Source organism: Acomys russatus, chromosome 21 (genome assembly GCF_903995435.1).
Source record: "Acomys russatus chromosome 21, mAcoRus1.1, whole genome shotgun sequence".
Classification (NCBI taxonomy): Eukaryota; Metazoa; Chordata; class Mammalia; order Rodentia; family Muridae; genus Acomys; species Acomys russatus.
In genome coordinates, this window is record NC_067157.1 from 44,530,759 (window position 1) to 44,558,672 (window position 27,914).

The window sequence follows — 27,914 nt, forward strand, 5'->3', positions numbered from 1 at the left end:
AACCACCTTGTCCACGCAGCAATCCCTGGTTTCAGGGAGCATCACCAAGATCCCTAGTCCTTTGGGATCTCTGTAGGAGGGTGAGCCAAGCCGGGTCAGAGAACACAGGATCCGAGGCCATCGCACGGTTTTCTTGGTCAGATTGGAAGCCGCTGCGGAGCGCGGTGCGTGCTCCCCCACCATTGGCTGCAGGCTGTGAGGACGCGGAAAGTCCTTTAAAGGTGTCGGCACCCCAAGCAGAATCGGTCCAGGCTGAGTGACTCAGATAACGGTAGGAGTCTGGCAGGAGGGCCCACGGGTCTTCCAGCGGTCTGCGCCTGGGAGGCAGGTCATTGTGCATGTCCCTGGAACGGTGTCCGTCGGGCGGCGGGACCTCCTGGCAGACTGGGGACTCGAGATCTCTAGGGCAGAGAGGGTTGTTCAGAGTCTGGAGGCATTGCAGACCCGGAGACTGTGGAGATGGCGAGCCCCAGGACCTGGGGCCACCGGTGGGCATCCAGTCCGGCCCAGGCGGCCGGGAAGCAACGCCGCTGGCCGCGGATTCGCTGAAGGTCAGCCGAGAGAAGCTCCTGTTCAGGGCGGCCAGGGTCGCGGGCTGAGGCGCTGACGGGAGGCTGTGGGCGCCGGGCTCCCGGGAAAGTGGCCGGGCTGCTGCGGGGCCGCTCGGGACACTCGGTGGTCGCTGCTGTTCCTGGGCGCCACCGCCCGGCCAGGCCCGCGTCTTGGCACGGAGTTCGTCGGCCACTGGCAGCTGCGGGTGGTGAGGTCTCTCGGGGTGATAGAATCTGCACTTGACCCCGTAGGTGCATTTCTTCCCTAGAAGAAGCAGGGCGGAGGGGGCGGGGGATGAGACTTGGAGTGTGCATAGGCTGCAGATACCTAGCCCCTTGCCCTTTCACCAGTCCTCTGACTCACCTGTCTTCCACCCCGGGAAAGACCTCAGATCTGGAAGGTGATCTAGGAGGTAAGTGTTCTGGGGTGGATGGGAGATAGTGCTCAGAGCTCCATAACCCCCAAGGTCAGCAGTGAAAATATTCATTCACCAGGAACTTTATTAGATCAGAGTCTCAGGCCAAACTGAGTCTGATCACCCCACACCCTCCTCTCCGTGGACCCTGTGGATAAGGCTGTGAGGATGGAGCCCACAGCAGGGGTGCTAGTCCTGCCAGATCATGCCCATGCCCCTGCACTAACCACTGCCTTCTCCTTATACCTGTTCTAACAGGGGCGAATAAACAACCAGACAACTGGCCATCTAACCCAAGTACTTAAAAGTGTGAACCCCGACAATCTGGGTCGGCCTGAAAGTATAATTATATTCATTCTAACCCAGAAACGATTTTGAATGTCACTCATGTCTTTTCTTTCTTTCTTTCTTTCTTTTTTGTTTTTGTTTTTTGAGACAGGGTCTCTCTGTGTAGCCTTGGCTGTCCTGGACTCGCTTTGTAGACCAGGCTGGCCTCGAACTCACAGCGATCCACCTGCCTCTGCCTCCCCAGTGCTGGGATTAAAGGCGAGCGCCACCACGCCAGACCCGTCACTCATGTCTTAGTGAATTCCTATAAGCACAAAGCCAAGAGCATTAAATAACTTGACAAGGCAGGTAGGGAAAGATCCAGATAGACAGTTATCTTGGATGAAACATAACTGTGCATGGCTAGCATGGGCCAAGTTTTAAGGTGGGAGCAGAGCAGGCAAACACTGGAGCCACATAAGAACACAATGAGCTACTGATGCAGTGAAGGAGCTGATAACAGGAGCTGGAGGAGGCGTGGCCTGTCTGCCCCTGAGTGTGGCTCTACATCCAGCCCTCATGGGTGTCAGCTCATCCTTAGAGTAACCTCGTGAGCAAACTGCAGTCCAGGAAGGCTAGGCTTCTCCCCAGGGACAGGGAGCTGGTTGAGGGCAGAGCTTGCTTGGGCTGGAACCCAGGTTTGCTGTCCGCCATGTTAGACCTTTCCGCTGTGCTGCCCAGTCCAGGTTCAAGACAGGACCCACAAACCTGAGTGCTACCCACCATAGGGACAGTGCTGCCAGGATGGCTCCGGGGGCCTTGGCTTCTTGCTTAGGAAATTGCTCAGTGTTGGTCCGCGGCGCCCCAGCGGGTCATCGGGAGGCATGAACCTGAAAAATAACAAGAGAGGGAAACATAACAACAGACACTGAAGAAATACAAAGAATCCTAAGATCCTACTTTAAAGGCATATATGCCACAAAATTTGAAAATCTAAGGAAATGGACAATTTTCTTGATTGATTCCACTTGCCAAAACTGAATCAAGATCAGATAAACAAATTAAATAGTCCTATTTCTCCTATAGAAATAGAAGCAACCATTGATAGTCTCCCAACCAAAAAAAGCCCAGGGCCAGATGGTTTCAGGGCAGAATTCTACCAGACCTTCAAAGAAGACTTAATACCGATACTCTTCAAGCTACTCCAAAAGATAGAAATGGATGGAACACTACCAAAATTCATTCTATGAGGCCACAGTGATGTTGATACCTAAACCCCACAAAGACCCAACCGAGAGAGAGAGAGAGAGAGAGAGAGAGAGAGAGAGAGAGAGAGAGAATTTAAGAGTAAATGGCACTTGACACTGGTACTTATATGGCAGCTCGGGAAAAGATGCTTGGACCACCCAGAAAGTACCAGATGGCATAAAACATGTAGCCAAGAATGTACATGTACCACAGTGCAATCCGCCCTTCATATCAGCTGCTCCCAGTGTGGCACTGGCCAGTGGGTTCAAAATCACCTCACAGCTTGTCACACAAGTGCAGAATGGAGCTTTGCACTGCCCCTGTTGGGCAGAATTGGATGTTTTCGCTGGAAATCACATGTAAACAACTTCCTGGGTGATTTTCTTTTTTTTTTAATGCAGGAAAAGGAAAACATAATTGCTGGGGGATCTCATCACCTTTCCATCACCCTCACAAAGGCTTAAGAAAGCCCATGGAGTCAACAGACAGCTCCTAGGAGGCCTGGGATCTGAGTAAGCCCCTTGGAGGCTTAGGTCTTCTGATAGCAACTGTCAACTTGATGAAAATAACCTGGGAGACAAGGCCGCGGACATGCCTGTGAGAGAGCATCTTCATCAGGTTAATGAGGGGGTAAGACATTGAGGGTGGCACAATTCCCCAAACTGCAGAAGCCATGTAGCCAGCTGCCTCAGGTTCCTGCCGCTGTGACTTCCTCTCGCTATGATGGTCTGTAATCCAGAACCATGAATCAAAATACGGCCTTTAAGTTGTTTTATCAGGGCATTTTATCAAAGCAATAGACCAAGAAACCAAGACAGACCCTTTCCACCCGCTAGCCTTATACCATGCCTCTCATCTCTGGCATAAACAGATGAAGGGTCGATATTGACAGGTTAGTAGCCCCACCCTTTGCAAACTCTGGGTGTGGAGGAACTTCTGGGCCTGGTGTCAGCTTCTGGGGTTGCCCTGACTCTGCACACGTGGTCCTCTGCTATCAGCCTGCCTCTTGCCAGCTCCTCCTCCCTGGCACAGAGTAAAGAAGGCAGTGTATGTTCCAAATGCTCAGGGCACAAAACAGAAAATAAAATGCCCCCAAAGCTGGGTATTAGTCACTCACATCTGCAATCTCAGTATTGGGAAAGATGAGGCAGGAGGATTGCACGTTTGAACTAGCCTGAGTAACTTGAGTGAGACCCTTACTCAAAATAAAATTGTCAAAAACGGTTACTAATGTGCCTTTTAATACAGTGCTTGACAAATATGCACAAAGCTTTGGGTTCAGTAACCCCCAAAACAAAATCCCTCTGAAAAATAAATAAATAAAAACAACGGAAAATCCTTTTGCTCCCAGGATCCCCTTCCATTCATAACAAAAGTTCTAGAGAGACAAACTCTAAATACGGAGAAAGGCTGTCTTTGTCTTTACTGTCTCCCAGCAATCTAGTGAGTCCCACCCTGTAGAGAGCTGAGTGACCTCTGACCTTGTGAGGACTGCTGGGCTCAGCTCCAGCCACACAGCTGGCTTCTCCATGGAGCTGGGACCTGACCAAGAATTTGAGGAGCTGCCCGCAGGAGTTATTAAAAGTTCTCAAAGGCATCGCCCCTCTGTCTCTTAGGATCAAGAGCTGTGCCAAGAGGGCTTTATGGAGGCACCCAGGGCACTGAGGCAGGCACCCTCACTCACTTGCAATCAGCTCTGACCGGCCCCCTTCTTCCTGTCCCCCCTGAATCCCCCACCCCCACCTTAGCAGAAGGCCATGTATTAGAAGGACTTGGCAAGGGTCCCTGGCTGTCACCAGGCCAGAGGCAGCCATGACCCATCAGCCCTCAGTGAGGGTTTTTAGAATCTAGTTTCCAGACTGGCCAGATTCGTCTAGACCAGAGCTGGACAGAGAAAGTCACAAGCTCGTGAATCTGGAAGTTACAGTGGGGGTTACCTCAGGGCAGCGGCTGAAGCAACTGTGCTGGGGCTCAGGAGGGCATCTCTTCCGGGGGTGCAGGAACAGGTGGCAATAGGGAGGGGGCATGTCCAGACCTGTGTCCAGGAATAACTGCTACCCTTTATCAATACAGTTCTCTCTAGAGCGCTTGAGCAGGGAAGGGCCCCTGAGGAAACCACTGTATAAGGTTGAAAGCCTCAGCTAGCTCTGTCTACTCCCTGACTTTGGGGTCAAGCACTGCTCTCTTACAGGAGCAGGCCTGGGGTGCCTCTTTCCCACCTCACATCCCCTCTTTGCCTGGCCCACAGCCATTTGCTCATTCATTCATGCATCAGCCACTCCTGTAGCGCTAGTTAGTATGTGCCAAGCATGCTGGGAACATGGCGGATGAACAGGCAGTCTGTGTCATTAGAGGATCAAAGACGTTGTCTCAAGCCACATGCCAGAAGGCTGGTGAGAGGTCCCAGGGTAAGAGACAAGTGACTTTTACCTGGAAAGCAACCAAAGGGCTGGGGTTGTAGCTCCCTTGGTGGAATGTTTGTCTGGGATGCACAAAGACCTGACTTGGTTCGAGCCAAGCCCTGGTATAAACTGGGCATGGCAGCCACATCTGGAACTGTAACACTTAGAAGGTAGCGGCAGGAGGGATCGTAAGTTCAAGGTGAGGCCAGCCTGGGATAGAGAAGAGGGTCTCAGACAGTATTTTTTTTTTTTTCAAGACCAGGTTTCTCTTGTAGTCCTGGTTGTCCTGGACTCGCTTTGTAGACCAGGCTGTCATCAAATCACAGAAATCCACCTGCCTCTGCCTCCCGAGTGCTGGGATTAAAGGTGTGCACCACCTGGCATCCAATCAGTATTTTTTAAGGGATTTGTTTGTATTATATTTTAACTATGTGTAGACATGTATGTCTGCATGTGAGTTTGAATATGTGACTACATATGCCAGAGGTTTTGTATTCCTTGGAGCTAGAGTTACAGATAGCTATAAACTGGCTGATGTGGGTGCTAAGAATTGAGCTCTGGTCCTCTGGAAGAGCAGCAAGTGCTCCTAACCACTGAGCTATCTTTCTAGCCTCTGTCAATATTTTTAGAAAGACAAAAACTTGAAAGGAAATACAATAATGTTGAAATCCCCCATCCATGAAAAAAAATTTTTTTTTAATTTTTTTGAGACAAGGTTTCTCTGTGTAGCCTTGGCTGTCCTAGACTCCCTTTGTAGACCAGGCTGGCCTTGAGCTCACAGCGATCTACCTGCCTCTGCTTCCCAAGAAAACTTTTTTTTTTTTTTTTTTCGGTTTTGGTTTTGGTTTCTGGCTTTTTGAGACAGAGTTTCTCTATGTGGCCTTGGCTGTCCTGGACTCCCTCTGTAGACCAGGCTGGCCTCAAATTCATAGAGATCCACCTGCCTATGCCTCCCAGAATGCTGGGATTAAAGACTTGTGCCACCATACCCAGTTACATGATAACTTTTTTTTTTACTTTTCATATTTATTTTTAATATATATATATATATATATATGTTTTGCCGTGTGTGTGTGTGTGTGTGTGTGTGTGTGTGTGTGTGTGTGTGTGTACCACACACATGCCTGGTACACAGACAGTTACAGATGGTTGCTAGGAACCAAACCTGGGTTTCCTGCAAGAGCAACAAGTGCTCTTAACCACCAACCCATCACCAGGCAAGGTGGTTAGCATGCTCACAGCAGGGAGTCAGGTCAATGACCCATGAGATGCAAAAGGTCATGGGCAGAATTGCCCTGTGAGAGATTGTGCTGCCTTCAGGGAAACCAAACCCAAAAGAGAGGAGACTATGAGAGCCAGATATGACCCTTGGTCCTGAAGAGACCTGGTTAGGGCAAGGAGACTCTCAGCCCTTACCTGTCGTTTACGAAGGAGAACATGAGCAGCCGCTGCTCGATGAACCATTTCCACTCGGGGTTTTCACTCTGCAGGTCCCGGTAGTTGTCGTTGGAGACAATGATGCCATCCTTCTCATAGGCCACCTTCACGATGTAGCGGTCATCGTAACAGACCACTCTCTTGCCGTTGACCTTGCGGCATGGGGTGTACACCAACACATCCTGTCGCTCCAGCTCCTCCAGCACGTGCTGCTCTGAAAGCACAGGAGGAGGCTTTATCAGGGCTCCGTGGAAGGACCATGGAACCCCCCAGGAGCCCCTGTCAATGATGACTGTTCAGACAGCTTCTCACTATAGACGCCCCCCCAGATTGGCCTCAACGTCACAGCTTTCCCCCATTTTGCTTCCTGAGTGTTTAGGACCGTCACCTGTGCCCCCAATGTCAACCACTATTTGGTGCCTCTGTTCCCAGTCCCGGCAGGAGGGAGCAGAAGACCAGGAGTGCAGGGCTACATGAGACCCTGCTCAGACAACAAGTCAACAGAACTGCATCGTGCGAACACCTGCAATAAAAAAAAGTGCCGTCGATTCCCAGAACGGGGTGCGTCATGCCTGGAAAGTCCCCGCTGCCCATCCCAGTCCAAAAGCCTCTCTTCCCTTATGATAACCTATTATAAAACTTAGTATTGGCAGCCCCCCACCCCTTGCTTTTATTTTCACAGATACACACACGAGGACCATTTTCAGTGTGGTTCTGCCCTGGACTTTACCCGATGAGTAGTCCCTACCCACACTTATATACTGGTTTCTTTGTCCGGTTACCACTATGGTGACATGGTCTAGCCGTGCCCACATGTTTACTACTGTCGGCAAGATGAATCTCTGGCATAGACACTCAGGGAACCACCTGGGGCAGTTCTCTAAAATATTTTTGGCCTGCTAAGCATAGCATGGTCCTTTACAGGATTTTATTTCACATTTATTTCTGGTCATTAAATGAGATTGAGCATCTTTGCCTATTTTCACCGCCCATTTACAGTTTTCTTCTATTAAAAAAAAAAAAAAAAGGCTTATTTATAAAATGGCTCATCTTTCTGTGGGCGCCTGTCCCTGCCCCGTCAATTTGGAGATGAAGCCTATCAGCAGTAAAATGTAAGGTACAGGGCTGGGGAGGTGACTGCTTGGCAGAGTGCCTCCTTATTATGCATGAAGCCTGGGGTTCAATCCCTCCCTGCAGAATGGGCCCTGGGGGCCTGCGCCTGTGATCCTAGCACTTGGTGAAGGAAAGCAGAAACAAGAGGGTCCAATGTTCAAGAAGGTACAGCCTGCCACAGTCTGGGCTCTTCCTTGTGATATTGTCTGGGAATAAAGCCTTCATTGCTCTGCTGTTGGAGTATTAGGTAGGCCTTCAGAGAATCATTAAACACTAATACTCCCCAAATTATTCTGCAAAACAGAAACAGACGGAACATTGCTTAATTGTTTTTACAAGGCCACTGTTACCCAGGATACCAAAGCCACACAAATACCCAGCAAAAAAGTGAAAATTATGAGCATAGATGAAAAAAATCACGAACATTGGTACCAAACTCCTCAATATAATACTGGCAAACTGAATCTTAGAACACAGCAAAGAGATTCTCCACCATGATCAAGTTGGCTTCATCTGAGAGATGTAAGGCTGGTTCAATGTACATAAATCAATAAGCACAAGTCACCACACAAACAGACAGTAAAACAAAACCCACATGGTCATCTCCTTAGATGCAGAAAAGGCCTTTGACAAAAATCTCTTCATGATAGAAGTCCTGGAGGAGATAGGGCTGTAAGAGGCGCACCTCAACATAGTGAATATGATCTACAAGCCCACAGCCAACATCAGCCTAAAGAGGTAGAAACTCAAAGCATTTCCAGTAAAGTCAGGTACAAAACAAAGGTGTCCACTCTCCCCATACCTGTTCAATACAGTCCTTGCAGTCTGAGCTAGAGCAATAAGACAACTAAGCTCAAGGAGAAACAAATAGGAAAGGAATAAATTAAATAGCTTTATCTGCAGATGAAGTTATTATATACATAAGGGACTTCTAGAGCTGATAAACACTTTCAGCAAAATAGTAAGTTACAAAATTAACACACAAAAATCATTAGTTTTCCTATATACAAATGACAGGCAAATAAAGAAACCAGGGAAACAATACCTATAAATAACCTGAAAAGAGAGAAGAAGGAGAAGAAGAAGAAGAAGGAGGAGGAGGAGGAGGAGGAAGAGGAAGAAGAGGAGGAGAAGGAAGAGGAGGAGGAAGAGGAGGAGGAGGAAAGTCTTGCCAGGCATGATGGCACACACCTTTAATCTCAGCACTGTGAGTTCAAAACCAGCCTGGTCTACAAAGTGAATTCAGGACAGCCGTGGCTACACAGAGAAATTCTGTCTTGAAACACACACACACACACACACACACACACACACACACACACACAGTCTTGGGGTAACTCTAAAACAAGTAAAAGACTTGTACTATAAAAACTTTCAGACATTTAAAAAATAAATTGAAGAAAATATCAGAAAATAAAAAGATAAGTAGAGTTACTATTGTAAAATTGGCCATACTACCAAAAAGCAACCTACAGATTAAATACAACCCCAATCAAAATTTCAAGACAATTCTTCACAGAAATTGGAAGGACAATTTTGGAAACACACACACACATACACTCTAAAACTAGGTTAGCTAAAACAATCATGAATAAAAATTAAACTGCTATAGATATCACCATCTCAGATTTCAAATATACTATAGAGCTACAGTAAAAAAAAAAAAAAAAAAAAAAAAAAAAAAAAAAAAACCACCATGGTGTTGTCATAAAGAGACACACTGAACAATGAAATTGAATTGAAAACCCAGGTAAATCCACATACCTATGTGTACCCAGCAAAAATAAAGTTACTGTGTAGTTTAAATGCTGATTTCTGTACCCCTCATGTCCGGTTGAAAGCTTTGTTCTGAGAAATTACTGTCTAAATGCTGTGTAAACTCTGCTCCCCAGCTGTCCCCTTGTTGTGTCCTTAAAGCAATTCACAGCCAATCGATGAGCAGGGGAGAGAACAGGGCTGGACTACCTGCCAGCCAGAGAAGGAGGAGCTAGAAGAGCCAGGGGATTCAGCCAAGAGTGGAGGTTCAAGGAAGAGCAGGAAAACGGATTTGGAGCTGGGGAAAGCTACAAAGCACAAGCATCACTGGGATGTTTGCTGGTAGTAAGACAAAATAGCACAGAGGGTCAAGAACAGGCTTAAAGTGCTCACGATTGTGTTGTGAAGCTTAATTTTAGAAGAATATAAGCTTTTCAATTATTTGTGTGAGAGCTGGCTTAAGAAGCTAAGAGAAACAATCACTGTTTTATAAAAATAACTTCAACACCTATGGACACTTGATTTTTGATGACAAAAAAAAAAAAAAGCCAGAAATAAATACACACTGGAAAAAAGACATCATCTTCAACATATGGTGCTATTTAAACTGGATGGCTGCTTGTAGAAGAATCATACATCCATAGTCATCACCCTGCCTAAAAGTCAACTCCAAATAGATCAAGGACCTCAACATAAGGCCCGGTACCCAGAATCTTATAGAAGAACAATGAGAAACAACCTTGAACTCACTGGCACAGGAAAGGACTTTCTAAACAGAACACTGTTATCACAGGTCCTAAGATCAACAATTAACAAATGAGACCTCATGAAACTGAGAAACTTCTATACCACAAAGGACACTTTCATCTGGACAAAGCAGCAGGCTACCGAATAGAAAAAGACCTTTACTGATTACATATCCAGTAGAGGGTTAGTATCTAAACTATATAAAGAACTAAAAGATCTGAAAAATCAGGAAAATAATCCAATTTTTAAAATGGGGCACAGAACTAAACAGGTCTCAACAGATGAAACAATTCGGCTGCGAAACACTTAGCATTCTTAGTCATCAGGGAAATGCGAATAAAAGCCACTTTGAGATTTCATTTCACACTAGCGAGAATTCCGAGACCAAGAAAACAAATGACAGCTTATCTGGTAAAGAATTGGAGTAAGAAGAACACTCCTCCATTGCTGTTGGGAGTGCAAATTGGCACAGCCACTATGAAAATCATGGAGGAAGTTCTTCAGGAAGATGGGAAAAGATCTACCTCACAATCCAGGTATACCACTCTTGGGCACATACCCAAAAGACTTTATGTCCTACTACAAAGACATCTGCTCATCCATGTCCATTGCTGCTCTATTTAAAGTAGCCAGAAAATGAACATAGCCTGGATGTCTACAAGTGATAAATGGATTTTTAAAAAATGTGGTACATTTACACAATTAAAAAGTTATTCGCCTATTAAGAAAAATGAAATTATGAAATCCATAGGTAAATGGATGGGGCTAGAAAAAAAATCATCCTGCGTGAGGCAACCCAGACCCAGAAAGACAAACATTGTATGTTTCTTCTTATATGTGGATGTTAGTGTTTAAGCTTTCAGTATGTGGGCTAGAATCTGGATAGCCACTGAGGTTAGGTATCCTGTAAGTGATTAGCCAGGAGAAGAGGCTCTCCCAAAGAAGAAGAAATAGAATGTGTTATTATGGGGAGATAATAGAAGGACTAAATAAGTAGGGGCATGGGAGAAAATGGCAAAGGAGGGGATATGGTGGGGGAGAGACAGCTAACACTAAAGGCTATTTGAAAAACCATATGAAAACCTACTACTGTAGAAGCTTCCTAAAATATACACATGCATAAAATGAATCTAAATGGAGTCACCAAATGATAGAAGAGACAAAGCCCCAAGTTCACATCTTATGCCACCAAGCAGACCCTTCAGTGACAGGAGTGGGTTGTATTTTATTGAGTTCATCAGCCAAAAGGCCCCATGGAACCACCCAAACGTCACAGGCTACTGCCACGGCTAATGGTTACTCTCCACAATTTGATGGTAGAGCTCCATGGATGAAGATACGACTTATTTATGTCATCAGACAGGAGAAGTCGAGTTGGTGCCTAACTAGAAGCATCCTCTCTACTAACCAGCATCCGTGGCACTGGAAGGTAACTCTTAATATCACCCAGCTACAAACCCTACAACTTACAACAGCGACATATTTGCAAAGTACAGGGCGCAACAGTGGCACAGCTGTTATGGGAGTAACAAACCACTTTCTGGTTGGATTTAAGGCCCGTTGTGTGAGAAATTGCTAAAGTGACAAAGGACCTGCAACTAGATAGGTCACAGACCTAGTGGGAGACCATTTGCTATTTTTCTACTAAAGGAAAATAGCAGTAAAATGGCTCCTAGTGACATATTGCTATACTCAAAGATCAGTTCCTCACTCAAGCCATACAAGAGAATCTTCTTGCAGTAGATGGAAATTAACACAGGGACATATAATAAGCATATATTATGCATAAATGAATTAGCTAAAGCCCGTCTAGTATAATAGCTTATCTAGTGCGTGCAAAGCCTTTGGTTTGATCCCCAGCAATGAAAAGAAACAATAACTCTAAAAATAATTTCTGGGTCTCAATTTCCATTTCTTCAAATAAAGAGATTGGAGAGGTATTTGGCAAATAGTTAAAATATTCCCTGACAGAATGTCTCCTTCCTCTCCTGCCTATTGGGTGTGCAATGTAGATCCAATCTTCAGAGAGTTAAATAATGCAAGACACGACTGTTTTATAGTATAAATAACTCACAATAAATGACAAAGTGATGTGCTTGTCTGTAAGTGGGCAAGCAAGAGCTACAGATTTATATCTATTCAACAAATGTTCATGGCATTTCTCCTCTGAGGAGGTGCTGTGAGCTACAATGCTGAACGTTCACGGTCAGGGTTCTTACGCACTTTGTAGAACAAAGAGACAGACCCCTAAACCAGTAACTAACCAAGTAGTTGGCCACCGCATTGGGTGACACTACCACAGAGCAGTGCATGCATACCTCGGATAGGAGTGTCAGATCTTGATGGCTCTTTCCTCCAAGATGGGACAAAAACCTTGATGTAGGTGTGTCCTCTGTCCCTGAACCAGTCCACAGCCAGACGAATTCCCCGGCAAGAAAAGGCTGCTTTATTTCCATGGCTACAATGGAAGACAAAGAAACCTGAGGAGACACGAGAAAAGCAACACCCTGGAAGTATCCTGGGTCACAACCTCAAAACTGAGAGGGATCCTGGCAAAATCAATTCTTAAACACAGCCCAGACCACAGCCACTAACTAAAACCAGCTTTCAATAAGGGTACAGGGGTGCTCAGGCGAGGAGGGGGCAGGGAGGAGGGGTACCTGTCCTCTCTTTAGCCGAAGTTAGTAACAGCCAACATTGAAACAAAAAATCGACAGGAAATAGACAAGATCAGCCATGTGCAGAATTGCGCTCCCCCTGAAAGATGACTGATGCCAAGGTTCTCACGTCCAAGCAAGGAAGCCAGTGCTTGCCAAATCCCACAAGAGACATCAATGTTTCAGAAAAAGAATATGCTGCCTCTTTTAAGCCTCTTAAAAATCCTCTTCCTAGCCAGGCATGGTCATGTACATCTTTTATCCCAGCACTTAGGAGGCAGAGGAAAGTAGATCTCTGTGAGTTCTGGGCCAGCCTGGTCTACACAGTGAGTTCCAGGCCAGCCAGGAATACATAGTGAGGCCCCATCTCAAGAAAAAAAAAAATCATCTTCCTTAAGCAGGGGATATTGCCACAGGCCTTTAAACCTGGTGTCTTGGAGGTGGAAACGGGAATCAAGAGTCTAACATCATCCTTGGTTATACATTTAGGCTAGCCTGGGCTAGACAAGACCTTGCTATGGGGGAAAGAAAAAGATGTAGAGGGATTGTCTTCCTTCATTTGAGAAGGCTGAGAGGTGTGGAGGGGTTTTCACTTTGAAGTAGAGGTAAGACTGTGGTGGACACCCGTGTGTGGCTTGCAAAGCTTAGCTGGCCCATGAAGGACAGTGCGCTGGGCTCACGGCATGAGGTAAGAAGCTGTGTAGGAGCCATCAAACAAGAGTCAGTGGTTAGGCCCGAGCTGCTGCTGCTTCTGCTGAATAAATGAGAACAGGAAGTGAATTTAAGGGACTTTAGAAGGTGCCAGAACTCAGTTTCTGGGTGTGGAAGTGACAGAGAAGAAGGTAACGGGTACTTCTAGGTTCCTTGCATTTATACCCAGTGGGCAATAAGCTGACAGGGGAACTCTGAAATGGCTCTGGTTAGATGGAAAACACACACACACACACACACACACACACACACACACACAAACTAGTCATAAGTTTGGCTTTGGATTAGAGTGACTTAGAGAAAGTTCTGTGACTGCTAAGTGTACATGGTGAGCAAACAGCCTAACTAGGATGGTGCCTGATTATTGATGGAGGCTTAGTAAGAACCTGCTGAGTAGATTTATAGTGGAGAAGACCCCAACCTGGTCACCAGCACAAAGAGGGACATCACAGGCAAAAGCGAGGGTTGTCTGGAAAGACCCTGATGTTCCGGGGAGCAAAAGTAGAGCAATGTGACCACAAGTCATGGAATAAGTACAAGGGATGTTGAGACGAGAATAGGTTTGTTTGTCTTCCTTCCTTCCTCCCTCCCTTCCTCCCTTCTTCCTTCCTTCCTTCCTTCCTTCCTTCCTTCCTTCCTTCCTTCCTTCCTCTCTTCCTTTCTATCACGTAAGGTGGGAGTATGTACACTAGTGTCAGTGCTGGAGATGGCCAGAGGCATCGCATTGCAGAGCTGGAGTTGACATTGCCAGGTGAGCTGCCCGATGTGGGACCTGAACCAGTGTCCTCTACAAGAGTAGCAAGCACTCTGAACTGCTGAGCCGCCCCTGCAGCCCAGAAGCAGCTCTTAGAAGCAGCCAGCCTACATGGAGATGAAGACCACACTGAGTTCCTCTTACCATCGCACTCTCCCTTGTGTGACTGTCCCTGCTGTTTTCCTGGGACTGTGGGACAGACACGGGTTTACAGAGTAAAAAAGGAAATCTAGGGTAGCTACTAATCTCTCGAACCACCCCAGACTTAGAGTGGGTATAAGCTCTCTCTGGGAATCCCTATGTTTCCTGCCCAGGCCGGCGTTTCTCTCCTCGGCCACAGAGGCTGTGCTAGGAGGCTTGTGCAAACAGTAGGGAGAAGATACCAGTCCGGGAAGAAGGAGGAAGCGAAACATTAGTCCCTTCCATCCACCCACACAGGTTCAAAGAAAGGAAGGTCATAGGTGAAGAGGTCATTCTCCGGGTCCTTCCTGACCCCTCCTCCTTCTGATAAGCCCTAATAGGAGCATGTAGGAAGTCACCTCAAACCGGGCTGCCTGGTTTGAAAGTGGCCCACGGTGGAGCTGGGAACAACTCCCCAGATCTCTTACAGGCCCTCGTGGTTGAAAACTTAAACCTGCAGAATATTTAAAGCCAACGTAGTTCCCAAACGAGCCGGAAGGCACTCCCGCAACCAGCGTTGGACTCTCTTTTTCTAAGAAGCACTGGAGCTCACCCGTGATAGGCAAGACTTCCAGGGCGGCACAGACCTCGCCCAGAGCCAGAACATTATCCCGAATGGGGAGGCTTCGCCCTTGCGAAAGCGATCTAAAAAAACATCAGACAGGCCCCTTTGGTGTCCACGGTGATCGAAAGATGTAACGATGTCTTAGGATAACCTTGCAGTCTGGAGCTGAAACTGACCGCTCTTTGACCAGAACTGCCTTATTATGCAAGCCTCTTCCTCCTCGCTCCAGTTCTTCCTTTATTTACCCTGAGCTTTGGGGTCTCTAAACTCCTTTGTCTACTCCTCTTGCGGGTGCCCATCAATTCTCTGTCCTCTGCTTTCTCCCTTCCTTGTTTCTTTAATCAGCCTGTTGGGACAGGTGGCAGGGCTGTTGAAGTCCCAACTCTTGCCCTAAAATTCTTGTTACAATCCCAATTCACCAGCACACTCTCGTAGCATAGCACCGCACCAGCCAAGAGCTCCTGTCCCAGGTACCACAGCCTGTCTCGATGTCCCCAGTGGCTACTGGGCAGGGAGTCAGGGCAGGGATGGAAACACAGAGTCACCCAGAAGGCTTAGACCAGGAGGAAATGCTGTACAGATATGGACAAATGTCAGGTCAGCCCCTCCCCCTCCTAAAACCTGAGGAAAGAATTGTTCACCATGGGAAATAGAAGAATACTGTGGAGGACAGGCAGCCCTCCTCAACATCCCCTCCCTCGGACACACACAGCCCTGCGGCCCCAGTCGGTTCTCAAGTGAAATGGTCACTGCCACAAGTATTCTGGAAAATATGTAATTGCTCCGTCTCCTGCTTCCCATACCTGTCTTAATCACTCTAAAGCCCTGAACGTTTGCGTGTGTTTATTGAACTGGTGGACAAAGCCAATCGTCTTTGCAACCTAGGACTCGATAGTCGGTGAGTTCTGATGCGTGTAGAAGGATTGTTGCGACGGCTTAAAGTGATGACAGTAATGAAAATATGATCGGTCCTAAAAACAGCTGACAATTTAAAAAGAAATAAGCCTGCTTTCCCTCCCTGGTCTTTTGATGGGAGTGTGTTTGTGAGGAGGAAAAAAGAGGGAAACTGAGTCCTGGTAAAGTTCCAGCCAGGAGACGACCGTCATCCTGAGTCTCTTTTCAGCAGAAATGTATCCATCCAGGCATTTGCCCCTGTCTTTGCACCAACTTACAGACTCCTTCCACAAAGGACCATGTGAGGGGCTAAGACACCCACCAGAAGTGCCCCTGTAATCCTAGTACTTAGGAGATTGCAAAATAGAATAAGATTGAGGTTAGCCTTGTCTAAAGGTGAGTTTCAGGCCAGCCTAGACTACAGAGAAAGATATTTTCTCAAAAGATTCAAAGCTCAGGGCCTAAGGACAGAACTCATGGACACAATGTTTGCCTAGCATGCACAAGGCCTGGGTTTGCTCCTAGTGTCAAATAAGTCAGCCATGGTGATGCATGCATGTGATCTCAGCACTCAGGAAGCAGAGGCAGGAAAAAACCAGGAGGTCAAGATCATCTTTGGCTACATTATAAGTTTGGGGCCAGCCTGATCTACATATGACCCTGTCTTTAAACAACAACAACTTCTCTAAGCTGAAAGAAAAGAAAAGAAAAGAGACACCTGTGGCTCTGGGCCTCTTTTTGGGGGAGTGAGGACTGTTAGGGAGGCTTAAAGCTCACTTTAATAACTGTAGAGTTCTATTTACCACACACTTCATCATTACATTATTCCCTTGAAATGAGTTTCATCCCGTTTTACCCTTATGGAAACTAAAGCCAAAGAACATACCCAAGTCTCTGATCTTGTGGTGGCTCTGTGAGCCTGTCACTACAAACTCTTCCTTCCCCCACCGCAAATCTTTGGGGGCCCGGAGAGCAGTCTAGTGCAATGAGAACCCTCCCACTGGGTGGCCCTTCCATGGAGAGATTAACAGACACTGGGAACCAATTGCCATGAGGCCATGGGAAAGGAAATGAGAGCCTAGAGGTTTTGAATGTTGGGAGAGCAAAAAAGAGAAGTGGTTGGTGAAACAAACTTTGCCTACATGACAACTGTGTCTGTGGCAGCCAGTTAGAGGACAGTCATTTGCACAACCTAGGCAGTATAGTTGTAGACAAGGCATTACTGACTAGTACCCAAGAATTCCCTGTAGAAGTTGGGCGCTCACAAGATGGCCCATAGGATGCTATAGGGAAAAACAAAGATGCCTCAGGTGTCTGGAGGACAGTTATACAGCTAACAGGCACACATAGTGACCTCTTTCCCCTTTCTTCATATGAACACACACACATGTGCATATATGCATACACACATGTGTATCCCTTGAAGAGACTGTAATGGAAAGGATTCTCTGGCCTGTTGAGTCTATTGGAGCCACCATTCAAAGTGCACATGATGCATAAGGGTTCCCAGCATTGGTGGTAGCAGAAAGTATCTTGCTATTGACTCTGCAAACCCCTGGAAAAGGAAATGAGGACCTGGCACATCCCATCCATAGCTGGCACCCTGCCCAGAGATCTGTACTCCACACAGAAGGGTTTTGACATTATGACAAAGGACCATAGGGACATGGCTGCTCAGTCTGCAGTCATTCCCCATGGCAGATGCAGAGAGAGGTTAGCGCTGCAGGGATGGGAACAGATGATAGGTTGAATGAAGAGCTGAAGAGATAGGAAGGTGGGATGGGGGATGAAGGAATGGGAAGGTGGGATGGGAGCTGAAGAGATAGGAAGGTGGGATGGGAGCTGAAGGGACGGGAAGGTGGGATGGGAGCTGAAGGGACGGGAAGGTGGGATGGGAGCTGAAGGGATGAGAAGGTGGTGTTTTCTTGATCCATGGCCTCAGGCCAGTCATTGTAGAGAAGGAAGAGAAGACCCCTTATGACAAGAATGTGATCATCTGTTTCTAGAACACATAAGTGATGTGAATCTTAGTACGTCAGAGATTTTTTTTTAAGTCTTCTGGCCTTGTGACAATGGCACATGCTTTTAATCCCACCACTTGGGAGTTAGAAGCTGGCAGATCTCTGAGTTTGAGGCCAGCCTGGGCTGTAGAGTGAGTTCCATGACAGCCAGGGCTACACCGAGAAATCCTGCCTTGAACCTCCACTACCAAAATGTTTTCTGAAATCACTTAGTCCAATTTCTTAATTCCATAAGCAGGTCTCTAAAAATGAATATGGTCTAGAACTCGTGGAGACTCCTTAGCTGGCTGAATTGAAAAGCTGGACACGTACTTAGGCAACATGCATAGCCATTCGTTAATTCAGATGACATCACAGGAAATCACCTTTAATGCTCAGGTCATCTGTGGTGTTTGCTGCACTCCAGGGTTTTCACAGCCACATGTCACAAATAACTTCCATAGCAGTGTTGCAACCCCAGAACTTCCCACCCTCACAAATGTCCTGGACACGTGGTCAGAACTTGGACTTCCAGGCACAGAACCAGTTGGTCCTCTGCCTCTGGTCTTCTGTTTTCCCTGTGTGGACATGAGAACTGCAGGGGGACTGTGGAACACGTGTGAGGCCTGGCGCCCTGGGCCTGGTACAGTGCACATCTGCTTTATAAGTCAGAGTCCTCAGTAATTTTACTCTCCTACTACAGAGTGGCAAAGCAAGCGACCAGTCCCTTCTTGGAGGAACCCAAAGGACTCCTTGTGTTGTGAAAATGAGGAAACGAAAGGCTTTTAAAGTTTGTTATGGGGGTAGCTCCACACACTCAGTTCCCTTCTATGTAGATGAGTCACGATCACAAAGTGTTTCATACATCTCAAACTCCAGTGTGTCCCGAACAAATTCATCCCCTTGGCTCATAAGAGCCTTTGATCCAGGACCCACACCAGATCGTCTGGGTCCACCCATCACCAGCAGCTTTGGGCCTAAACAGCCTGAAGTACTCGGGCGAGAGAGGCACAGAAACGTCTAGGTAATGTGGTACAGTTGGGGACACAGCACTGGAAGCTGGGTCTAACTTGAGTTAAGTGCTGACCTTCTCAAATATCCATCAAGTCCCTTTCCCAGCTGCTGGGAGGTTCAGATACGAGGACAGATGACTCTGCGTGAACAAGGCCAGGGGGCTTGGTGCATTATCTGTAACTTCTCATTGTAGGCCAGTGGTCCTTCATGTTTTGGGGCTCACAGGCCTTTTAGTTAGTTATTAAAATCCATATACCTTCTCTGCAGAGAAACAACAGTATGTGCCCAAATATGCCATGGTGCCTCTATCATTTCAAGCCGCTGATGGTGTTGAAAGTAGTTAGGCCCCAGAGCTGGGCGTGCAGGAAAAGGTAAGGAAATAGGCTCTCCCTTGGGGCTTCCAAATGGGAACTCAGCTCTTCCAGCACCATTCAGACTTCTTCTCTCCGCCAGAAACAAAAAAGGACATGAAGCCATGTCACTGTAAGCCATTGAAGGACGGCAAGTGTTAGCCCTTGGGGACCTTCTGGAATGTAACTTTCCAATAGTTGGGGAGGGATCATGGGGGGGGTTGTAAGTATTGCTACCCAGGCTGTTATTCTCTGTAAGTATAGGCACGGGCCACCACAAGCTCCAGGAGATGTGGGAGATAGGCAGCTGTGGAAGATGCCCCGGACAGCAGTAGCCACACTTCTCATATGTCAGGGGTAAAAAGACACATGTCCTACCAAGGCTTCATGGTCTACACACCTGGACAGCAGACAGCTGACCTCGCCCCTCAAAGAAGAAAGTAGCAATGTCTAGGATCCTATAAGCCTCAGAGAAGAGGGGTCTCCTAAGAGCATCTTTCTAGGGTTATTAAAATTCTGTGGTCAGAAGGTAATGAGATCCCATTTGAGTTTCGGTTCTCTATAGAAGGTGCCTTTCCCGTGGGCATCTTTTTCATGGCTGAGGGTCTGACTGGCTCTGGGGACACAGGTATTATCCAAACTCCTACTGGAGGGCACAGAAGAGGAACAGAGAAGGGACATACACCTCCTCCATGCTCTTAGAAGTTGCCTTTGAAGGAAATCAATTAAGGTCCATAGTCAAAAGGTTGTTATATAATATCTATGCTTTTCCCTAGGATCCAAAGAGCAAAGAGTGTGTGTGTGTGTGTGTGTGTGTGTGTGTGTGTGTGTGTGTGTGTGTGTGTGAAGCACTGAGGTAACTTGTAGACAGAAAATATATGAAAACACGTAGACTCTGACATATTCTCTGCAGTGTGCCTGTGTGAGGTTCCCAGTTGTAACTCACACTGATTGATCATGGAAAGGCAAAATTGACCCCAACTGGAGGGCTGGAGGTTGGCAGTGGTAGTACTGAATGGATTGACCAAGGACACTTCACAGCCACCTACAAATAGAGGATGTGGTTTCAGTTTGGATTCTAGACTGCAACAGAGTCCCATCCAAAGAACCCACATACACTGTGAGCACGCCAGCATAATTTTTAACTGTTCTCTGATCCCCAGTGAGAAAGCGCCATCCTGAAGTGGTATGTTTGCACTATGGTTATTCTGGCATTTTTTACCCAAATTCAGGAACTCGTGCTATCTTAGAGATGATGGGGGCTTTGATCTGTACAGTGACATCTTACATTCAAATCCTCTTTCAATTACCGCCCAGTAAGCTTTATTCAGATCACGCAGAAGCCAGCTACCTCTTCCCCCTACATTTTCTGAGGCTGTTGGAGCATACTGGATTCATTTTTTAAAACATTATTTACATTTATTGATTGGTGGGGTCATCTATGGGAAGGTCAGGGAGAGCCAGCATGAATCTCAGGCTCTCCTTCCTCCACGTGGGTCTCAGGGATGGAACTCAGGTCATCAGATTTGGCAATGAATGCCTTTACCAGCTGAGCCATCATACCGGCCACTGTATTCTTTCAAGCCCCACAACTGAGAAAGTGCCTCTGTAAGACTGGTCTATAGTAATCCCAACACTCAGGGAGTTAGAGGCAGGTGGATCTCTGTGAGTTCGATGCCAGCCTGGTCTACAAAGAGAAACCCTGTCTCAAAAACAAAAACAAACAAACAAACAAAAAGACTGACCTATAGGCAAATTTGAGGGGTATTTTCTTCATTGGTGTGAAGGGTCCAGAGCATTGTGGGTAGTGCCATCCTGGTCAAGTAGTCCTGACATGCATAAAACAGGCTGAGGAAGCCCTGGGGAGCAGGCCAGTAAATAGCATGCCTCCTGTTTCAGTTCCTGTCTCCAGGTTCCTGCCCTGAGTTTTTACCTTGCCTTCTCCTGATGATGGTCTGGACATGAACTAAACCTTTCCCCCCCAAGTTACCTTTGGTCATAGTGTTTCATCACAGAAATAGAAACACCCCCAACTAAGACTGACCTCAAAGAGCAAAATGTCATAGGTCTCTCATCTGCTGCCAACAGGGGGCGTAGGTGAAACAGTAAGAGTGACCGAACAGGAGGTGAAACCCCAGGCCCCATCCTCTCTTGAAGCTGTCCCTGAGGGCAAACCGAGCAGGTGAAAAAACGGGCCTCATGCCCTTATGGCACACCATGCTGGGCGTGTGGGAACAGCCCCGAGGCTGGGCCACCCTGGGCTGGCCCATTCCAAAGTTCTGTCTTACAGTGCCAAATTCAAAGTGAGCTCAAATCCCCGCGGGAGAGCTTCGGATGCCTGTTGACACGTTTGGAGCCGCTGATAACTGCTTTTCGGAATTCCTATTCAGCTTTTTAAAAGGGAAGTGCAAGTATTTATAGCCGTGAGTGAGCTATTTCCTATGGCTCTGCCCTCTGCCCAGCTGTAACTCAGCCAAGTTTGCGCAATGCCCTCTTTGCCCAGCACTGAGCGTGGCGGCATCCTGACGGATTGAACTACAGCAGACTGAGCTTTGCCAAGTCAGGCACAGTAACCACACACGCGCCATCATGCCGGAATCCCCACACCAGGAAGGAAGAAGCCAAGGTACAAAAATTGACCTGGCCATATCTGCAGCTCAGGGTGGGAGGAGAGAGGCCACCTTTCAACCTTAACATGGGGACTGCAGCCTTGCCTCTCCACCAGCCCCCAGAACAAGGCTTCGAACACAATCGAAGCACTTCATGGTTTCTGGTTCTCAGGCCCCAAGGCTGGAGATCTACTGGCTGGCTCTGCACCGGGAGGAACCAAGTACTCTGGCCTTCCCAGAATAACACAGCTGGGTGGGGACAGACTCCAGAGAGGGAGCCATATCTGCCAACACCTAACTCTGCCTCCTGCCTGTCTCTTGCTTCCTTCCCTCTGAAGAAGGCTGCTGTGCTTGTGAGCACTTGCTGAGAGCAATGTGACAGCAGGCACTTTTCACCGCTCCTCTGTAGAAAGGGTTAATTCCATGTCACAGCCACAGATAGTGAGCAATGTGCCTGCCGCCTTCACACAGGTACTAAGACATAGAAAGGGATTCAAAGACGGGTCCAAAATAAGTGAATAAAAACAAAACAATCGGGGGGGGGGGAGAGAGAGAGAGAGAGAGAGAGAGAGACTAAAATTAGAATTACCGTTTAAAGCAGCTGTACCACTTCTGGGTATATGCCCAGAAGAAGCTAAATCAGGCATAGCGCTGACACGCTTTCACTCACTTGGGTTATAGAATCAGTCCAGGTACCCATCACCAGATAAACGAATACCAAAAAAGAAATGTAGTGTGCATACATGATGGAACATATTATTTAAAGAAAGATGATTATATCATTTGCAGGAAAATAGATGAAGTTTGAGATTTATCTTGTTAAGCAATATAAGCCAGAGTCAGAAAGTCAAAAATGGCATATGTATGTATATATATATATGTATATATATATATATAATTTAGACTTGTGTATTGTATACATATGTAAGGCAGGAAAGTAAAAGGGGAACTATTTGTTGAGGAGGAAGGGAACCAGTGGGAGGAAAGGAGGAGAGACAAAGGTAGGTAATGGAAAATGACTATGGGCAGAGCGTGTGATAGTAGGAAACCTATTATTTTCTATAATAGTTTTTACAAACTTATTCATCATCAGGTGAGGTAGTGCACGCCTGTAATCCCAGAACTTTGGGAGGCAGAGACAAGCAGATCTCTGTGAGTTCAAGGCTACCCTGGTCTAAAAGCAAGTCCAGGACAGCCAAGGCTACACAGAAAAACCCTGTCTCAAAAAAAAAAAAAAAAAAAAAAAAAAAAGCCTCATTCATCGGACCTAAAACTCTTTGAACCAAACCACACAGAGGAAAATATTTTCCAGAACTCCTGAGATCAAGATTTCTGGCCCAGTACACAGTAATAGGATGAAGGAAAGCAAGGACACTACCTCATGGCCACATTGCTGCCATCGATCACTATGGGCCGCAAGGAGCTGGCTGTGTCTCTTCCAACCTCTTCTAGGCCTTGTCTCAGGCCCTGCTGGGCAGAGTCCTGGAACCCACAGCATCCCCGAGACATCAGTACTATCCCTGTGCTGTTGGCTGGATCCTCCTGGGCCCTTGGACGGCTGCCGGTCTGGATCAACTCTTGCAGCACATCGTTGACCAAGGCACTGTCACCCAGTTTGCTTAGTACCCTGACCACGTCCTCCTGGCTGTAGCCCAGTTTCTGGAAAAACTCCATCTTGCTCCGACGCTCCATATTGTGCTAACCGTGGCCTGGCGTGGCACCTTCCCCGGGCTTCCTCCTGGCAGAGCCACAAAGACATGAACTACAAAGAAAAAGCAGTAGTCAGGTGTTTGCTGAGCAGCCTGGCAGCCAGACCACTGGGTGAGGAGGGCATGCTATGTGTGCTCCTCCCTCCTGGCATTATCTGTCAGGAAATCATGTCAGGCCTGGTCCCTTTGGGGATTTTCAGTTGCTTGGTGTGACTCTCGTGCCACAGATGCAATCACACCTATTTTACTACTGTGCTCCCTGAGGCTTTTGTTCCAATGGGCCTGTGCAGGGAACACTAGCCAGGGCCCAAGGTGGCACCAAGCCAGGGAAACCTTTTTAGAGACCCTGTCAGGAACAAGATGGCATCCACCGAAATTTCTGTCCTGAAGTGATCAGCACCAAGCTCTCAGGGTGTCACTGTATTTGAAGATGGGACCTTTCAAATCAGGTCCTTGAGGACAAACCTTTAACCTGAGGACAACAGCTTTTTTTTTTTTTTTTTTGGTTTTTCGAGACAGGGTTTCTCTATGTAGCCTTGGCCGTCCTGGGCTCGCTTTGTAGACCAGGCTGGCCTCGAACTCACAGCGCTCCGCCTGCCTCCCGAGTGCTGGGATTAAAGGCGTGTGCCACCACGCCTGGCTAAGAGCTCTTCTATAAGAGAAGACAAGGCACTTTCGACCCAGACACAGAGAAAGAGATGACCTTAGGAGGGTGACGCGGCTGCTGTGGTTGTGAGCAGGCTATGGAGTGAGGCCTGGGAAGGAACCAGAATAATTGACTCTTTGGTCTTGCAGCCTCTAGAACACAATGACGGTCAGTTGTGTTGGCGTTCATTTGCCAAGATGGTTGTAGCAGTCCTGACAGGCAGATAGGCTGCTGGCTAATCCAGGGAGAACGATCACAGAAGAGGGCCTCTCCCGGAAAGGCAGAGCTACCCAGGAATCCAACTCTGCACTCTGGTTCAATTTACATTCGGATCACCCAGCATCTTGAGAACTAAATGGTCCTAACTCAAATTTGGCTCTTCCTCTGGGGACACTAGCATGGCCTCTGTGTGTGCGTGTGGATGACAAGGAAGGGGCTGTGCATGACAGTTGTTTTTGGAAGGGGAAAACGGCAATCTTCAGGACACACTGGGTCTCTCTGCTAATCAGAGAAAATTGACAACATTCAAAAACATGATTTAAGATGTAGAGATAATAGTGACATAATAATTGTGAAAGATTCAAGCAGAAGGAAGGTATAATACACAGCTTACACCTCCATTGCATCTTGCACTGGCCGTATGTCTGCAAGTCACCAGTGCTTTCTCTGTGCACCTATCTGCATACTAACAGGTACACACAAATACGGTCTTAGGGTCGTCTCTGGCTGATGTTTGCATGCGTGATGCTGTGCAGTGTGTGTTGTTGGTCAGCACCTGGGCGGTTTGCCTTTCTAACACATCTTGAACATTTTTTCCAGCCAGTTTTCTGAGACCTGGCCACTGTACGCCCAGCATCAGACTTGATGATGAATGAATGAATGAATGAATGAATGAATGAATGGACGGTGTTCTTTGGAGCTAACCAAATGCCAAATGATACCAATGTAACTGTCCTTTACTTTTCACTGTTACACATCCTGTGCGCTGAAGATTCTCACACATCCTCCTTTCACCCTACCTCCCCTTTCTCAATGCTATGGATTCGTCAGCTTCTGATCCTGGCCCCCACTTTGACTTCACGTGCTTCTGCAGACCTGTCCTTCCAGGGCAGAGACAGGGATGGGACTAGCAAGGCCAGAGCCTGCCAGGAGCAGAGCATTTCAAATACAGCCTCAGACACGAACCGGAACAAAATACAACCTAACGTCAACCTGCTCATAACCTACTCTGGAAAACAGATCAGAAGATGAAAGTGAGAAGTCATAAATCCAAAATAAGCACAGTCGGCTGCTTTGGGGTTTGGCTTTTTGTTTGTTTACATCTGAGTGTGTGTGTGTGTGCGCGCGCGCGCGCGCATGTGCGCATGCATGTGCATGTGCTGTGTGCCAGAGTGCTCAGTGGCAGAGGACAACTTGGAAGACTGTCTTCTCTCCTTCCACCAGTGCAGGTCCTGGGCATGGAACTGTGGCTGTCAGGCTTGGCAGCATGTGCCCTCACTTGCTGAGCCATCTCACTAGCCCAGAACAATTGTTTTGACTAGAAAAATGTGTTTTTAGGAGCTGGAGAGATAGTTCAATAAATAGTCATGAGCACTTGCTGTCTTTGCAAAATACCTGAGTTGGGTTCCCAGCAGTCACATGGTGGCTTACGACCATCTGTAAGTCCAGTTCCAGGCAATCTGATGCCATCTTCTGGGCCCTAAGGGGACCAGGCACACACTAGGTGTACATACATACATGCAAGCAAAACACTCATACACATAAAATGAATAGCTCTAAAATATATATTTTAAAGAAAGAAAAAGAAAACTGTGCTTTCAAGGTACAGGTGAGGAGTGGCTTATCTCCTTTTGAGAGCTATGGAGGCATAGTCCAGGCTCAGCAGGTAAAGGCACTCCCCACCAAGTCCGATGACTTGAGAGGACACCAGGGTTTCAGCCTACATTTTGTCCCGCCTCACCCAATAGCACTAACACGAAGGCTCAGTGTTTCTGCAGAGGCTCACACTTCTCCATCCTTCACAAAACTCATCCGCATGGGCGTCAGGGCCTCACTGTCAGCCCTGGTCTACCGCCTACCTCTTCACTGCATGTCTCTCACTTAACCCCACCTCTCTGTGTCAAGTGAGCAGGCCTTCTAGCTCAGGACCCAGGCCTAGGGTCCAACTTTGGACCAAACTTCACACAGGAAAAGGACACTGACAAGTCTAACAAGTCACCTCGCACTGGTGGCAGGGAGTGGGCTGGGGCGGTGTGGGGGTTGGGGGGGGACAGGGAGGTCACTCACTAACTCATAAGGTTCCTCCCCTACCTGGATCATCTGCTCCCTTCACAGACTAAGCTTACTCTTACATTTTCTAGAAGCTTCCAAAGTTCGACGCCCCATGCGCACTCCACCCCTCGGTGCTCTAGCATCTCCACACTTACTTCAGAGAGAAGGGAAGAACAGAATGTAGCGACAGAAGGTGGAAACACGCAAAGGCTCCCACTATGGCTTTTCACATTTCTATATCATTTTTATGAACGCTTACTTAAGCTTCCTGTTTCTCTTGGCGGGAAAACTGCCTAGATGTGTGCAGTTCCCTCTTGAGGGCTGAGGAAACTGAGGCTATATAACTAGTGAGTGGCAGAGAGCTCCCATCAGTAAGTTCCAGAAAAAAACCTAAACTTGTTATTTTGAGTCACATGCTCAGCACAGAGGTAGCACTTTTCCGCTGCAGAAATGGAAAAATGAAATTTTCAACTAGGTGGCTTTGCTTCCGTCTCAGAGAAACATGTCTGCGAAGAGTTCCCTGTTTAGTGTGTAACTGCTGCCAAGTGGGACAAAAACACGAACACCTAAAGCAAAAAGACTTGTGCCCCATGGGGTGAGCACACCTGAGGGCCTTCCTTCTCTGTTTCTTTCCATGGGGTCAACATGTCATCACCACAGAGCCTTATTCTGAGAAGACCTTCAAAAGGCATGTGTGCCACAAGACAGCTGTTTTTACACAAAACTAAATGAAAATTCACCTACTTCAGAATGTAATTCCCCTTTGGGACCTCAACAGTGACTTTAGTTCCTTTTAAAACAAATGACTTCTAAATAGGGGAGGAAGCAAGGGTAGGGGCCTGTTCTCCGGAGCCTCCCTGCTGCTAGCTCTCAGCTGCTTTGAGTGTGACCTTGCTATTTTTAAAACCTGGGAGTCTTGAACAGCTTCGTCTCAGTTTTCTTCCTCAGTCTTGACTGGAAGTCACAAGTAGCCCAGAAGATTAATAACAAAATCTCACAGATTTCATCATGACCGCTCGCGATGGCCATCATCCCAACCCCTCCTTCCTCAGGACTAATAGTGGAGGCAAACTGCCCTGTGGGGAGATCTCTTCAAGAAGCAATGAAACGCAGATTTGAAGATTCCTCAAGCTAAAGGCTTGAAACCTCTGCCTGGAAGAGCCTCTGGGGAAATTGAAGAGAGACTGAAGGGGAAGGAATAAAGCTACCAGAGACACAGCAGCACCCCACCCTCCACCACATGCACAGCACTGCCCCCTACACCATGGAAGCTCCAACGTCCTATCCTTTCAAAGTGGAAGATGCTAACCTGTTCCTCACTGGACGGCTTCTGTGAGGAAACTTAGGGGACGAGCCCTTAGTGACTTGCCGAGGGGGCCAGAGAGCTATGACATGGGAGACCAGGGTGGGATTGTGGCCCAAACCAGAGAGGACCCTCCAGTGGCCCCCTGCAGGGTATACCCACAGCACTGAACCCCAAATTGCTCATTCAGCACTTGAAGTCAGTTGCAACGTTGAGGTGAATGTCACCCCGGCTCCCACTTCTCAGCAGCTACATGAATGTGGGTGGGGCAGCACAGATTTCCAGCCCTTGGTGGAGCTGGCTGCCAGATTTGTT

General features: G+C 47.4%; 1 protein-coding gene across 1 annotated transcript; it reads right to left on the bottom strand.

Moving 5' to 3' along the window:
• Zc3h12d (zinc finger CCCH-type containing 12D) lies at positions 1-23,837 on the bottom strand. Its single transcript, XM_051164462.1, has 5 exons — positions 23,049-23,837; positions 12,255-12,394; positions 6,301-6,535; positions 2,018-2,124; positions 1-816 (listed from the first exon to the last, which is right to left on the bottom strand). Exons 1-5 carry the CDS (start codon positions 23,360-23,362, stop codon positions 32-34), a joined length of 1,581 nt encoding a protein of 526 aa, XP_051020419.1. The 5' UTR covers positions 23,363-23,837; the 3' UTR covers positions 1-31.
• Between the last annotated feature and the right edge of the window lie 4,077 nt (positions 23,838-27,914).